Consider the following 17,205-nt stretch of genomic DNA (forward strand, 5'->3'; position numbering starts at 1 on the left):
TGTGATTAAAAACCATTAGACAACTTCTTGTGGGATTATTTGAAGTCATTGGTAATCGAAAGTATTCGAAAATTGGGTTCATCATATTCTTCCCCGCATAGAAGTCGTGGAGGCCATTTGAATGATGTTATATCAGAACTTGATCGATTTTACCTCATATCACTCTTATTGGAAAACTCTGTATCCTTCGTGGCAAATATGTACAGAGAATAAAATATTTGCTTTGATAATTGCCATAACAACATATTGTGTATTGCGAACATTTTATATGCTTGCTTTTCCGTGTATTTGCTAAATTTCAATAAGATTTAAGTTGCCCAAAAAATAAGGTGACATTTGGAGAATTACATTTTTTTTTTAGGTTGGTAGTACTGTCAGTCATATTTATGTGAAATTTCATGTTAAAATATTCATTAGTGTTTGAGATACGTGTCGTTTTGTGAGCTGCTAAAAGTGAGTTTTTCGTTTTTTGCGATGTCGAAATTTGTTGAGCAAAGAGTTTGAATTAAATGATCATTTCGCCAAAAACTCAACCCATATCGCAACCAACGTATTCACCTGATCTGGCGCCGTGCGACTTCTGGCTGTCACCAAGCTCAAAAGACCGCTCCGGAGACACCGTTTTCATACAACATTCAAGCCGCAGCGAAGACGCAACTGAAGGCCGTCCCGGAAAATTACTACAACCAGTGTTTCGATGATTGGAAAATCCGTGGGCATAATGTACTACACCTAGTGGGTATTACTTTGAAGGGGATGAAATTGATTTGGAAAAATAAATAAAGAATTTTCAAAATAAATACAATGTCACCTTATTTATTGGGCACAGTATACAACATAAAAAATAAAACAATGCGTTTTTTATAAGCAGCACTATGTGCTTCTGTTGAGCTTTATTACAAAACTGAAAACACTTAACTTTAAGGTTTATAATCTAACCTATGCTTGAGCCGGCCTACGTGACCAAAGATGCTTGGTCAGCTAAAAGGGTTTGCGCGTGTTTCGCTCACTTAAGAATTTAGCGGATGCGCGTTTAGCGCAGTTGCACTTTTGGTTGTAATAGGACTCCAAAGTATGCAAACGGTTTGTATGTTTCTAGCATATRATGTGGGAATGGAATTTATGTAGAAGTTCATAAAATGTTGTGTTAACTTACATATATACTTATGATATTTACAGAAAACTTTTACATTTTGGCGCAACTTATGACCATATTGAGAATTATAAAGAGAATACAGAATTGACGTCATTCAATTTTGACATCGGGACTGTCAAAAATAAAAATAAATCGCTGATCCGCTCAATATAGAGTAGGTGTTTCCTAAACGAGATTAAGTTTTGCCTCATCCCAATAGCAACAATTTTTTTTTTTTTTTTGACGAAGTCATTTAGCTTGAAATGGGACACATTTGAGAAGATGATTCTGCGAGGAAAGTGAATTTTTGACTTATTCGGAGAACGTGAACTTTGCACCATTTGCATAATCAAATGGCAAACCTAACTGAACACTCTGACAAAATTTTATACAAATTCTTAGACAAATATGGCCGACACGGGCTTTCAAAATCACATCATCTCTATCGGTAAGCGCTATAGTGTAGGCGCGTGACCCTATACAACATCTGAAGTATCATATAATATGTACTTCCATACATCCATACATACACATATGTGTGATAATCATTTCTGTGCAAAGAATAGAAGTGTTATGCTCGTAAACGTAGCCGGCTACTAATTTCGCTGGCATATGCAATTTCTTTGATTGAAATTGTTGGAGATAATTTGTATTACGAGTGGTTTTTGCTCAATTCACATTTTTTGCACTAATGTTAATCGATTGCTCTTCTTTCATTTGGCATGATAATAAGTGTGAATATATTTCGAAAAAGAGAAATGCAGCTAGCATTAATGTTAGGGCTTAATTAATTTGTGTGGTGCGAAAAATGTAATACTTTCATTGGAAATATTATGCTAAATATAATTATACAAACAAATTATATCTACTTAGATACACAGACGCAAATATCGAACTATAATATACCAGACGAATTTTTTTCTGAAAAATCCCTGAGCACTATTCTGACATAATGAAACTAAGCGCTTCAAAAAAACGTTCAAACCTAGTATAGTCTAAATAAATCCTTTAACGGCTTTCTTCACTCACTACCAGCAGATATTGAAACACAACATGCAATAAAATCAAAAAGAAATGGATGTCTCTTTTAAATTATATTGTTTTTAAGTCATTTGAGCATGCGTATGCACCAATACGTATGTAATGAATATTGTGGGAACAGCAGGCTGTTTATAGTAAGCTCACCCCTTTCAAAATATTTGTATATAGTTATTCTGACTTGAATTTATGCTAATTATTTTCCCTTGATAATATACAAGGTATAACACTTTCGACGAGTCTACCATATAACTATAGTTTATCGGTTATTAAATCGGTTATTGACCGTTGGAAGATTAAAGCGAAAATAAGAGGTCTGATACATAAACCATTTATCAAAGGACATTTTGTAAACATTAGCTTTTATCGACTGCGGATTCGCCAATGCGCAAAGGACCATAAGTCTTCGGCAGAACCGTTTTCTCAAGTCAAAGTCGTAACGTCGCCTCATCAGATGTTGTCATCGTCCATGCCTATGCATTAAATAGCAGGACGGGAATAATAATTGGCTTGTAGAGTTTGGTCTATGTACATCGAGAGAGGGCTTTTCTTCTCAATTGCCTACTCAGTCGAAAGTCGCACCTTTTGACAATAGTTATTCTGCGTTGGATTTCGAGGCTGACATTGTCATTGGTGTTAATGCTGGTTAAGTGAAGTGGGAGCCAAGTCGCGAGTACAACGAATGTTTTTTTTTTGATGACTGGAGATATTTCGTCTTGCATTCGTTCACTGCCAGATCCATTTCCTTCGTTTCTTTATCCAGTCTAATTATACCAGTAAGTGTACACTCTTAGAGAAACCTCGTTTGGTATCGAACGACTTGGAGAGGTCCTTCCCGATCCTGACGGAGCTTTTGGTATTACTCAACGTCAAAGCCATATTAGTTTTGTGGGGATACCAAAATCAGACATAGCGGTATAAGGGCTGCTTCTTATCGTGCTGTCAAACGCAGCTTTGAAATCGACGAAGAGGCGGTGTGCTTCGTTTCTCTTTTCACGGGTCTCTTCCAAAATTTATCGGATGATGAATATCTGGTAGGTTGTTGATTTTCCAGGCCTAAAGCCACACTGATAAGATCCAATTAGTTTGTTGGCGGTGATCTTTCACCTTTACCTCGGTACGCTCGATAAAACTTTATACGCGATGTGCGGGAGGCTTATACCACGGTAGTTGGCACAGATTGTGGGGTCTGCTGTTTTGTGGAATGGACAGAGCGCACTTAAATTCCAATCGTCGACCATGTTTTCGCTCGGGTCATATTCTACAAACAAGCTGATGCATGCTTATTATCCGTGTTTAAATAGCTCTTTCGGCAATCCATCGGCTCCCGCCGCTTTGTTGTTCTACAGACTTCATCGACTGGAGAATCCAGTTCATCATCTCCTGGTGTTATAATTTCACTGCCATTCAGCAGGCTGGAGAAGTGTTCCCTACATAATTTTAGTCTGCAGTGGACATCAGTCACTACATCATCTCTGGGGGTTCTACAAGAGTATGCTCCATTCTTGAAATCTTCTATTTGTCACTGCATCTTTTCGTAGAATTTTCGAGCATTACCCGAACCGGCCAGCTTGTCAAGCTCTTCTCTCTCTCTTCTCTCTCTCTCTCTCTCTGTTTATTCATCAAACTTTCAAAGAACACAGAAAAGGTTGTACGATTCAGTCTTTAAATGAGCCAGACTTCAAAAAGTTATTCAAAATCACCGTTTCGAAGAAATCCTCAATATAGTAATATCATCCATTATTATAGCGAATAGTCCTCTATTTATTAGTGTGTACACAACAATAATTGTAAACTCAATCAGCTGCCAAGCAAACACATAAAAACAGCAAGTAAGAAAGTAAAGAGTACTTAACAATTTTCGTGCATCCGCTTGGTTATTGGTTATTAGTGAGACACGACAAACCCCGTAATGTTTACAATTGTATATAATTTTCCAATTCATTATCACACAACCAACACGTTGAAGTATAAATTATTGACATTCGGACAACGCAATTACCATCATTTTTAGAAAAAAAATATTGATACAATATTTTGTGATTACACAGACCGCTCGGGTCAAACTCGTTACAAAATTATAACCACAAGCCTACACACATACGAATGTAAATATTTAAGGGTAAAAATATGTCAATATTTAACTGTTGCCGGTTGTGTTGTTGAAGCATTTGACAAAAGATGCTAACGGTATTACAATAAAACCTATGTGCGTATGTATGCATGCATTGACGTAGTTACTTTGCAAATTTACTCACATCGGCGCATTTTTTAACAAACGGCACGTACCATTGATGCCACCAAGCGAATGCGTCAAGGCTAGGTATGCCGCTTTTGGCCAGCGCTGGATATTTGACGCTGCATTGCTAGCTTCAAGGTAACAAAAGTTGTTCAAATACACGTGTAATCCTTTTCGTGGGTCACACTGGAAATTTGTGGGCAAATAACGGTTATATTCACTTTTAAATAACTAATAAAAAATTGCATACGATATTAAATAGGAAAATGTAAATGGATACTACGTGACGTATGAGTAATGTGTGCATAACTTTTGCCTGTGCTGCATAAAGCTACATTTTTTATTAAATTTTAGAAATGCAGTGTGGAAATATAACAGCAAGCCATAAGTTTTATAATAGAAATATAACGGTTATACTTTTGGCACGTGCCTGAATGAACTTCCGCACCTATTCACGAAGTTTTTTGTGTTGGTCGGACCAAACGGCTTGGAGTAGCCTCCAGCAAATTTTAAGTTACTCTTTTGGTTGCTGCCATGTGGTAACTGAACCAAAAACGAATTCTAACCGCTGCCTGCCGGAAATGGGAGACATCTGTATGCAACCGGCGGATACAGTGAAATACAACCCCTTGCATCTAGGAGTCCTCCTGGATAGGAAACATTCTTGCTGTGACTATTAGCCTCAGAGAATATGGAAATATAAATGAACACGTATCTGAACACTCGGATACCTCACACACTTTGCCTTCATACCGGATCATTTAGATCATGGAGTCGCCAAACCGAACACTGGCAGCTCCCATGTAACGACTAGCGAACTATGGGTGGGAAGAAGCCGATCGTAGAAAATTGTAAAGCTGATGAGCTAGCAAGGAAAGACACCCTAGCACTGTTATCGGTAGAATGGGAGCGGGTCGGTGCTCCTATATCCTCTTGTGCTCTATAACTAGATAGCTTGGCTTCGCAAAATCTTGGTCTGTACTGTACCCAAGATTGATTGCAGGAGATCTAGTGATCTCCTTGTGCTCAGTAAGGCTAGCCTATCCCTAGTTGTGGGGCCTTTAATAGGACCTATTAGCGTCCATGCTGTACGGTTGAGAATCTTACCAGACGCCATTTGCTGAAGCTGTACGGAAGAAGATGAGGTGGAAACAACTCAAAACTTCCTTCTTGACTGTCGCGCATTTTGAGGCCAAGTCTTAAACACTTGAGGCGCATATTTGCAGACTTCCCAACGTACTGCAAATTTCTATTGGCTATTAAGCGTTTTGCTAATTCATAAGTTCACAGGAGTTCTGCTTTTTATGGCTTTACAAAGGACTGGAGATGCCAGTCCTAGTGCGATCTTCGGTCAGCCATCCAAGCTAACCTAACCTAGGTCCGATTTCTTCGAAACAGCCCATACTCTTGACCGTTAAGGTTAAGTGATTTCGATGATAGTTGATTTTGCTCTTTTCTCCAAACAGGACTACTTTCGAATTTCGTTTTTGTCCGCTGTTTTTCTCCAGGAGATTGACCGCATCAACGGTTAAATAAATTTATAAGTAGTGAAAATATTAATATTTAATTAATAATTCCACACTCAACACTTATTTTTACATATTTTTTTAGTCGGCTTATTGGCAATCCGTTGAAGGAACTCTCTGGTGAAGTATTTCTGCGTAGCACTTGTCTAGAAGCGCTGTGAGTATAATAAAATGCACTCTTAATGAATATTTAATGAGCATTGCTGCTAATATTAAAAATAATTATTAATTTCACAGTTCCCTCAGTCACACACCGCTATACATCAGCCAACAGCTAATTGGATCTCTTAATATTTCTTATCTTAATTTGACGGGAATCCCATTCGAGCGCATAGATTTTGATGCTATCAATCAGATGTCAAATCTCAAGTACATTGTGTTTGAGCGTTTCTATTTTTGCTCGATGACACCGCAAGTTCGTATGTGTAAGCCGAATAGTGATGGTGTTTCATCATTTCGCGATCTGCTGAGTAAACCGGTGCTACGCTACTCGGCTTGGATAATGGCTTTTGTAACGGTGGTAGGAAATATAATGGTACTTTGGGGACGTTTCATCTATCGCGATGAGAATATTGCCGTAACAATGGTTATACGTAACTTGGCACTGGCTGATATATTAATGGGTTTCTACTTGATAACAATTGGCGTGCAGGATTATCGTTATCGGAGCGAATATTACAAGTAAGTGGATCAATTTCAATATTAATGTTTTATAGTTTGTAATTAAGTCAAATTGGACATGAAATGAGACATCAGAAAGACAGTTCTGGCCTAGATTGGACTAAAGGCCCTTCATTCTATTGGCTGCCCTCTGAACCACCGCTTCTGATGATATTTATTAGTAACAACTGATAGTTGCGTTTCTACCTCCTGTCAGCTTCTACAATAGTCGTTATATGGCGTTCGCAGTCTACTGGCAAGTCCGGTATTGATTCCACCGAGACTCAGTAAAGTCTATAATATATTTGTTAATTAGATATCTACAAGTAGGAAGAGGCATAGAAATTCGTTATTTTCCTGTGTCTAATTGTAGGGTGGTGCCAGTTATGGCTATACTACAGCTAGTTAACACTCTGTCCTAGAACCCAATAGAACGTTCCATCCACTAACAGTTCAAAGCATTATTTCACTAATCTCGACGAAATTCCCTACTTACCATACGGTGGGGAGGCATGGACAATTACATCATCGCATTATTCGGTCTTAGAAGTATTTGGAAAAAAGGTTTTGCAAAAGATTTATGGTTCTTTGCCCATTGGCAGCAGCAAATACCGCAGTCAATGGAACGATGAGATATAAGTAAATGAAGAGACATGGCGTAGCCAGCATGTTGTCCGGATGGAAAAGAACACTCCAGCTTTGAAGGTTTACGATTCAGTACCCGCCGGTGGAAGCAAGTGGAGAAGAACCCGTTTGAAACTATTCACATAGATTATTAAGCCTTGTCTACCTCGACCTTATCCCACTCTTCTCTGGAAGGGATGGTAATATTGGTAACCAAATTTAAATGGTGGATACTATTAGTTTACATATAAACTGAAATTTATTTAATTTATATTTTCGAAGACGTTTACTATTAAATCTTGTTTTGACCACGTCTGGTGTGGGGATATCCTTATTTTTGGAAGGAAAATCAAGTATTGGGGTAATAAATTTCAACGTGTTTGCACTACGCTACCTCGGAGGGTAACGTCACAAAAGTCCACGTTCTATAATTGGCAGATCGCCCATTGAAGAGTGAGCTGAATCAGTTGAAATCGCAAGAGACCTAAACTACTGCCTAAAATATTGGGTATGAGAAAGGTGTTGGTGTGATTATTGAATTTAGCACTCTGTGTTTGACGTTATTTAAGGGTAAGTTGAAGGAGATATTGTGTCATTTTGTGACCGAAACCGAAAAACGGTCGAAATAGTGGACTTCACCCAGCGAACCTGTTAAGAAGGAGGTGAAAACGGTTCTTCTGGACGGAACTCTTGGAAAAGGCACATTCAACTTGATCACATTCTTCTATCATGCTACATAATTTAGCTGAATTGAAGAGAAAATTATGACAACTGGAGAAGAAAACAGTACTCTTCGTCGCCTTCACGTCACATTGAACAAATTAGGTTGCAGGTATTCTTCAGATTTGATTTCGTGCGATTTATTTCTGTTTTCAAAACCTGAAAAAGTTGCTCTATATGTCCATCTTGAAATCCAGCATTCATTATTCTGTAATATTCGACCCAAGGATAATATTTAGGTCGAGATCGCTTTGCTCTATGGACTCCTGAAAAGTTCTTTGAAGATCCAACGTTGTCGAGCCAAATTTTGAGCAACGAGAAGAGATTCAAAAGCTGCCAATTCATCTAGAAAAAATAACGGTTTGGTCACAAAGATCATGTGATATCACACTGTTAGGCTTTTTCCTGTGCGGATATGTAAAGACTAAAGTATATACGGACAAGCCCGCTTCGAATCAGGCCTTGGATCAAAACATCACCCGTGTCATTCGCCAGTTATCAGTCGAAATTCTCGAACGAGACATCGAAAATTGGACTCAACAGATAGACGTAACCGAGGCCTTTGAAAGAGATAAAAAATAAATACCAAAGAATGTTCTTTGGTATGATAATAGACAAACGACTGGAGCTCTGTAGTTGACTCGACAAAGCTAACGCTGATAGAAGTAGATTATCGATCTCGGTCTTATTGTGGCACTGAGAAACAAAACGCTCCCTTATACTATACAAACAATTCAGATTGCAGTCTTGTCATGTACTCTTGGCCATTTATTTTAGCGAAATAACACATATCTACCCATCTTTTCAACTACCTGTCCGATATTGTTCAAATACCGTGATGAATGGAAATGAATTTTTTATTGTTCACTTGTCAAAACTCGTGTCTTCATACTTCATGGCTACCAAATGAACTCTCATTTCTAATTAAATTTGCGGCCATCTTCTACACACTTGTTTTTATGTGTTTTTTTATTTTTTTATTTTTGTACTACTCTTCTTTTTCGCATACAGAGTCGCACTCGATTGGATCACCTCCTGGCAGTGTGCCGCTATCGGCTCGCTGGCCGTCACATCATCCGAGGTGTCCATGCTGATACTCGCCTTCATGTCATTCGAACGTTTTCTACTTATCGCCGATCCGTTTCGCAGTCAACACCGTATCGGTATTAAGAATATTTTTATAGCCCTACTGGCTATTTGGTTGATGGGCGTGGGCATTGCTGTAGCGCCAGTTGCACTTTGGCACTCAAGCACCAAATTCTATGGCACCTACTCGGGCACATGCTTCCCGCTACATATACAGGAACCATATCCACTGGGTTGGCAATATTCGGCGTTCATCTTCTTGGGCGTGAATTTGTTTTTACTACTAATGATTGCGCTACTCTATACAGCGTTGCTCATATCCATTTGGCGTACACGTAAAGCGACACCGCTCTCCCTATTGGATTGTGAATTTGCGGTGCGTTTCTTTTTCATTGTGCTCACCGATGTGTTGTGTTGGGCGCCTATTATTGCCATGAAGATTTGGGTCTTCTTCAACTATAACATTTCGGGTAAGTAAGAAATCGTAAATTTTATTACCCATACGCAGTCTTGGTCGCGGTATGCAATATACTTATACTTGTATGCATGGGTGTATGTGTGTTTGTTTCTTTTTTACGAGCAGACGATATCTACGCTTGGTTGGTAGTCTTCATATTGCCGCTGAATTCCGCTGTCAATCCACTGCTGTACACATTCACCACACCAAAATATCGCAATCAAATACTCTTGCGCGGTTGGAAGAAAATAACATCGCGCCGTCGTGCTGATCCATCCAACGGTTTGGCGACGACAATTGCAACCGCTACGGCATCATCAAATCCGGGTGAGTTACAAACATTAGCAAGTGAGTCGTGTGTGTTTGTGCTGTCTCTTATACACATCTAGATGTGTATAAGAGACAGGATCCATCCAACGGTTTGGCGACGACAATTGCAACCGCTACGGCATCATCAAATCCGGGTGAGTTACAAACATTAGCAAGTGAGTCGTGTGTGTTTGTGTGTGTGTGTGCATATTCAAGTGTTTGTTTTGGTAATCACAATAATATTAACAAATTTCAACCTTCTTGCAGATGAATCGTCGAGCAAAGCCATACCGCTGACAATGAATCACTGAGAGTAACTTTCCTCTTATAAATATAAATTAAAGGGTGGTTCATGTACTCATTTTTGTTAAATTAACATAACTACTTTAAGTGATAGATTATTTTTCCCTCGTACCGTTGTTGAATAGTTCGTTGCAACCTGGCCCTCGCGATACCCAGAAAGTATGTATATAATGACAACCCGTTTATCGTTATTTGTCTCATAAGTTTAGTTAAAAAAAGGTCCAGCTTGATCCTATAACAGTAAGCACTAATCCCAATTAACTATCCTATAGTATTTCGAAAGAAAAATGAACCAATGTTGCAACTTTTTAAAAGACCGCAATAAACTCACATTTTCAGAAATGCATTGGTTTTTCCCTGCTAGAATTAGTTTTTCTTCAAAACTATTATATTAGATTAGGTAAGGTTAATCTGGTGGGCCACTAAGCCAGGCATAGACCAGTTTTGGTCCTTTACATTATTAGATGGAGTTCAGTTGATGGGTCCAAGAGTAGTAGTCATGCTTTAGGATGCCGAATTTTAACAGATTCTGAAGCCTAACTATCGATACCTCCTCCAATGTTTCATACTCTGGGGACCCCAGCTATTTACAGCGTAGTCTTGCCAATGCGAGATAAGTACACAAGAGATGTTCCATTGTTTCCCTAGACCCTTGATCTCGACTTTTCCGGAAGTCTTCTCGATCTGTCAGTCCCATCATGCGGGCGTGTGTTGCCACCAGACAGTGGTATTTCTATTATGTTCCTACAGTTTTTTCTATCGATTACCAATAGGAATTTTGTATACTTCCCATCTACCGTTTTACATATAACTTTTGTAGTTTTAACCCAGGTAGCTGATTCCAAAGGATTTTGATTTTTTTACCATGCTTCTGGCAAGACCATGGCATAGACAATGCATGAGTTTCCCAATGTTAATCACGTTTTCAGATGTTAGCCCTGTACCATTCTAGGCAATATCGAAGACTATTCCATTGCCTTTGATGCCTTTGTGGCCTGGCACCCAGTAAATGTGTAGTTGCTTACTTCTGGCAACGCTTTCCACTGCTGCTCTGCTGCTCAAGACACTTCTCGACGATATGCGATACGAGCTTACTGCCTTGATTGCTGCTTGGCTGTCTACGTAATGTTGACTCTGGAATTGTCTGCAGGTGCATTAGAGGCCAGCATCGCCGCTTTCGCAAAAACAAAGACCCCAGCTTGAAATATACTTAGTAGTCCGGCAACTTAAAAGGTTGCCATATGACTAACTCTGGACACTATATTCACGCACCAACTCCATTTTCGACCCTCTAACTTTTTCTTTGTTTACTTTGAACCTTTGTTGCCAGTTGATAAGTGGAATTATGTATTTGCCCAACTGCCATTACCCACCAAGTTATGCCCGAAGGCTCAATATCTAAATTCTCCTGCAGAAAGTAGTTGTCCCGCTGATTTTGCTGCACAGTTATCAACGAAGAGGTCAAGTAGTGGCAGGCTCAGTACCAGTACAAAAGCCGCCGTTGCAGTTGTTCTTAAAGCTTATATTATGCACAGCGTAGCGATCCGTTTTTTCTTTTCTTAAGGCTTGCAAGCAGTTTACCAGATTAGATTCGTGTTATTAACCTTTCCACCCTTATGATACCTTAAAGTTGACTTATCTTCAGACTACAAATTCTAATATATTTCTACGGAAAGTCATGTTTCAATATTCCGTTTTATATAATAGTCCAGAGTAGTGACTCCAGTACTGAGCCTCGTAGTAATCCATATATTTTATACATTCCTTAGGTTCTTTGTCACACTGGTTTTGGAGCAGTCTGCCATGAAACTGTAACTGAAATGTACTCATCAATTACTCTGTTATTCACGTTGTTGTTGTTAAATCGGTTATCTAAATCCTATTTGGGGGGCAATACTCAAGTTAGTTGCAATCGAAATCACAGAAAACGGAAGGTTCAAAAAACGTGCAGTTTCGGCAGAAGGTCGGGTCGGGACGGGCGCGTGTTGTGTCAGATGCGTGGGTTTTATTGGGTATACAAAGCGGTAATTAGAGTTAAAGATAAGTTGCCTAAGAGCCACTTTATATGCGTCACAGAGTGCAGTGCAGGCAATCATATCAGTATTTATGGCCTGTCGATTGCCTTGTAGGTTGATTGGTGACAACATTTCTTTGTCTTTTCCTGAAGATTTGTTTTTGAGTTTGCCAATACCATAATCTCGCTCGTACTCGGAGTGAAAGAATACAGGCTGTCGCGTGTAACACCAAAAATCTGAGCGTCGTAATTTTAATGTTATCGACAGTAATCTTTCGATTTATTCGGTACTCCTTCGTAAAAATGGTCGTTGTTGATTTAGTGGAGGCTAGTGTTAGACTCCTTGAAAAGAAGAAGCAAGAAAGCTCGGTAAGTTTGCCGTTTACTTTTAAACACACACAACAATTCCAATATAGTAGGTATATACTATATAGTATATATAGTAGGTACAGATTTTATCCGACCAAGGGCTTTAATTTCTGCAATTTAACCCCGTTTCATGATTTTTTTTTCGGATATCGAGTTTAGAGCATTTTTAAAGCAATCATGTAGACTATAAAATTGTACGTATATATTGTACTTAGTTGAGGATCTTTTGGCAAGTAAATTATCACTTCCCTTTGAACCAATCCCTTTAGTTAGTTGAAAGCGTCTGCAAGCTGCTAAATTCGCAGAGATATTATCCTTTCCTATATGAGCCATTACCGTCAAAATAGTATGTGTGACTAAAATTCTCACCAAATGGACCACCCTTTATATAAATAAATATTTAAGCGTGTATTTCGTTGCCACCAAGTGGTTATATGGGAATATACCATATATTAAGAACACATAGCAAATACATACAAACATATATACATAACCAGCTGTAAGTAGTAAAATATCTACATATGTACATACTAGCTACAACATGTAACTGCTACCTCAAATTATCGAGTACAACAACAAGTGCAGTAACAAGCAGTACTATATACATATATATATATATATATATATCTACCAAAGAAATTGTCTAGCACTTAAGCTGCATTTACATACAAGCATACCGTTATACATACATATGTATTTATATGTACATATGTTGACATATAAGTATCTAGCTGTATGTGTATGCATAATTTACTATTACTAGTAAATATATCTATTTATTTATTTATTGTACTCAATGTATGAACAATTTACTATACACATACATATATAGTAAAAATAATGTCAAATTTTATTCCACATACAAGTATTGAAATGATGTGTTTTGAAGTAAAATGTTGAAAATAAGCGGTGAAGCGCACACACAATAATTGAAAATGCACCATGCAGTAAGAGTAAAATATCGAACTAGTTCAAAAATTCTAGTAGCTGACCAATCCAAAGCAAGTTATTGTATAGTAAACTTTTTTTTTTATTTGACAACTTACTAATACTTATAGCAAATTTGGCATGAACTACATTGTTGTCATAGATGCATATATATAAGATCGATTTTGGATATATGTATTTGTGTCCAGAGTCCATGAAACTATCAATGGTTTTATAAGACTTGCTCGCGTTTTTTTTAAACTTTATTTTATTTTTTTTTCAAAGTATACATATTTTTCATTACTAAAATCAGAAAGCATGAAAAAACTGACAGTTACATAGATATATATAAATTAATTTATGCTTCAAACTTTATGTCGTCCCACTCAGAGTAATCGGACTTGGCCCCAATACACTTTTGCCAACGTTTTTTCCAATCCTGGAAACAATTGTTAAAGTCAATTTCCAGAATAGCCTTCAATGTGCGTAGCGATTAACGTTTACTGTCTTCAATTGACTCAAAACGGTTTCCAATGTGCGATCGTTCGAGTTTGCTGAATAGCCAGAAGTCACACGGAGCTAAGCCAGGCGGTTGCGGTACGATATTGGTGGAAAATTTGGCGTAAAACTTGAAAAAAAAAATCAATTCATTTTGCGACGGGTCATTATCGTAGTGCCAAAACTAAAAGGTGTCGGCCGATAATTCCGCCCTCTTTTTAGGAATCGCTTCACGCAAACGACGCATTACACTCAAATAGTATTCCTTTTTGACAGCTTGATGCCAGTCAGAAAGAATTCGGAGTGCACCACACCTCGATAATCGAAGAAAACTGTCAACATAGCCTTGATTTTTGAATTGCTTTGACGTTGTTTTTTCGACTTCGGCTCACCTTTGTCATGATATTCGGCCGTTTGGTCGTCTTTTTGCGGGTCCTAAGCATAGATCCAAGATTAATCGCCAATAATATTATGTTTCATGATATTATTGATTATATCAAAGACGTTAACGCGACGCTGTTTTGGACTTTTAGAATTTTTGAAAAAAATGAGTGATTTTGGAACCGATCGTGCTTTTGTTACGCCTAAAAGACTTTTCAATTGTGTTTTGACTGAACCTTCCGATATTCCAACGATGCGAGGAAGATCTCTGACTGTTTATCGTCGATTTTAAAGCACCAATTCCATTATTTTATTGATGTTTTGATCATTAGAAGATGTTGTTGGCTGTCCTGGATGTGCTGGGTCGTCAATGCGTTCTCGATCCTCTTTGAATAATTTATACTACTCACCAAAGGCGTAATCTGTCATCATGACGCTTCAGCATTGACACCTTTCATTCAACACTTTTAGATCCTGGCTGGACCGCTCTCGCTGTTCCGCAATATAATTTACAAAATTATTCGAAAATTTATTCAGATAATTGCGGTGATAGTCGTGACTCAAATGATCAAACCAATCCTAGACTCCGATAGTTTATCCGTTTTTAGTACAAAAAACATTCATAATTTGGTACTTAAAGGCTACGTAAGAAATTTTCGTCTATCAACACAAAACTTTTCCACAATTCACTTTCCAGTACAGCGGCAAATTTGGTCAAATCTGTTTCTATCATTAATTATTAAAAATCCAAACTTTCAATTTTCTCAACTAAACATCGGAAATTTTTTACAAATGTAATTTAAATAATAACCTTTTATGTTCCACATTATTATTATTAGACAAATTGTTTTATTATTCTTAACTTGATCACGTATAAAATGCCTGAGTTCATTTTGAGAAAATATTTTTAGAGTAGATGTTTCAGCCTCTTAATCAGATCCATTGACAGGCTCTACTTATATCTGGGTATTTAGCGATATCATTGTTTCTGAATAATCAATGCCAATTACTTTCCAAATGAAAGGAAGAGTAGTATTTTGTAGACTGTAAGTTAGACATCTTCACGCCACCAGTTGTTACTCTTGCGAAAATACTATGCAATTAGCTAACCATTTGGCCTTCGGTCCATACAATTCCTAAGGTAATCAATTTACAATTAGTACATTTCACTGCGGGGTATATACTGTGTAATTCATATGTGTGTGCGCGTGTGTATGGGTGTATTTGTTGTTATTAAAAATAATATATTTATGTTCAATTAAATGTGATAATACCGTACTTAAATAAAAGAGAGTTTCATTCAAATAATTTCGAGTCTTTCTTTCTCGTTATCATAAATCACTTAAACGGTAGGTGTGGTAAAAAACAAAATTAAGCCATTGTTATGTTCCCTTTGCTGTGAACTAGAGCGGATGTGCTGAATTTAAGAATGCACAAAATTACATATTCTTTTTCCAGCTTCTGTATTTTTTAGATCGATTCATTGAGCGCTTTAGAAGATATTCCATCCTTCAGGCAGTAGCTACAAGTTTCTATAGCCAAGAGTGAGGTTGTATCATTTCCACTTGACCAAACTTCTGCAGATAATATTCATATCAAGGGTATGTGTTAATTTTAAAGGTAAACCATCATCAATAGAGAGCCATTCCCTTGGGAGTGGCCAGAAAAGATTCTTTTACATATGGCTCAGACAGCTCACGACTTCCGGTCTATAACCAAGTATCCTCTGGGATCCAAAGAACATCCGTCTGAAGGCGATCTAAAGTGAAAGGGTGAACCATCCCTCCTTCGGCTTGTGTGCTAAGTTTAGGACCCGCTACGTAAAAAAACGCGCACAATGAAAAGGTACAAACAGCCTCGGAAGAGAAACTCCCTTTATGAAGATGGCCACAGCAAACGTAAGGGACTACTGGAATATCCGGTTCCTTAATTGGGAAGGTTGATATCCTCGTAAAATAAAGGCTGACATCACCGCCGCCCACGAAGAGCGATGAACCAGACAAGGACTGAGACGAGTAGGTCCATGTGGCATTTTCTACAGTGGCAATTCACCCCGATGGATATACGTTGATCCACAATCCGCATCAAAGCGAAGTTGTTCAACAGGACAATTTAACCAAAGATACCTTCTATGAGTGCTTGGAGCGCGCCTATGAGAGCTGCCACCGCCACGATATCAAAATCGCGTTTGGCGACTTTAACGCCAGGCTGAGAAAAGAATGCATCCTTGGCACAACGGCCGGTAAATTGGGTTGAGACTGATCGACTTCACCCGAAATATGGTTATCTGTTGTACTAAATTCCCGCATAGAAAAGTACACTAAGCTACTTGACTGTCGCCGGATGGAAAACCACCAACCAAATCGATCATGTTGTAACAGAGGGAAGACATGTCTCCAGTGTTTTAGACGTGCGTACGCTCCGAAATCCTAGCATTGTCCCGCCTCTGTGCAGCAAAAAACGCACTTCAATACTAGAAAGGTTCGACGTCGATTTTCTACTCGACTTGCATTCCTGTTCTCTGAGGGAGAGATAACCTACAATCGACGAGGTTTTTACCATGTGCCAAATCTCGGAAAAGACCATGATATAATTGGCCATATCAACCGCGCCGTTAGTTCTGTTTCGTTCAGGTTGGACAAAGAAGCGAAGCAAATGAGTTTGGTAGTGAACGAGGGCAAGACAAAATATCTCCTGTCATCAAACAAACAGTCGCTACTTAGCACCCACGTCACTGTTGACAGTTATAACTTCGAAGTTGTAGATAATTTCGTCTCTCTTGGAACCAGTATTAACAGCAACAATGTCAGCCACGAAATCCAAAGCAGAATAACTCTTGCTAATAGGTCCTACTTTGAACTGTGTAGGCAATTGAGAAGTAAACTTCTCTCTTTTTATGGTCCTTTGCGCATTGGCCAC

The 17,205-nt window shown here is 38.3% G+C and overlaps 1 protein-coding gene across 1 annotated transcript in view; it reads left to right on the plus strand.

Moving 5' to 3' along the window:
* The window catches only part of LOC108976828 (relaxin receptor 2), a gene marked incomplete at its 5' end in the record, with an annotated part of 29,807 nt that extends 19,702 nt beyond the window's left edge, over positions 1–10,105 (plus strand). Inside the window, 6 exons of the mRNA XM_018946192.1 lie at positions 6,024–6,095; positions 6,176–6,619; positions 8,954–9,498; positions 9,612–9,833; positions 9,875–9,970; positions 10,062–10,105. Coding sequence (XP_018801737.1) covers positions 6,024–6,095; positions 6,176–6,619; positions 8,954–9,498; positions 9,612–9,833; positions 9,875–9,970; positions 10,062–10,105 — 1,423 coding nt within the window. The remainder of the gene's footprint in view (positions 1–6,023; positions 6,096–6,175; positions 6,620–8,953; positions 9,499–9,611; positions 9,834–9,874; positions 9,971–10,061) is intronic.
* Positions 10,106–17,205: the final 7,100 nt, after the last annotated feature.

The sequence above is a fragment of the Bactrocera latifrons genome, unplaced genomic scaffold (assembly GCF_001853355.1).
Source record: "Bactrocera latifrons isolate USDA-ARS-PBARC rearing strain unplaced genomic scaffold, ASM185335v1 scaffold_80, whole genome shotgun sequence".
Classification (NCBI taxonomy): domain Eukaryota; kingdom Metazoa; phylum Arthropoda; class Insecta; order Diptera; family Tephritidae; genus Bactrocera; species Bactrocera latifrons.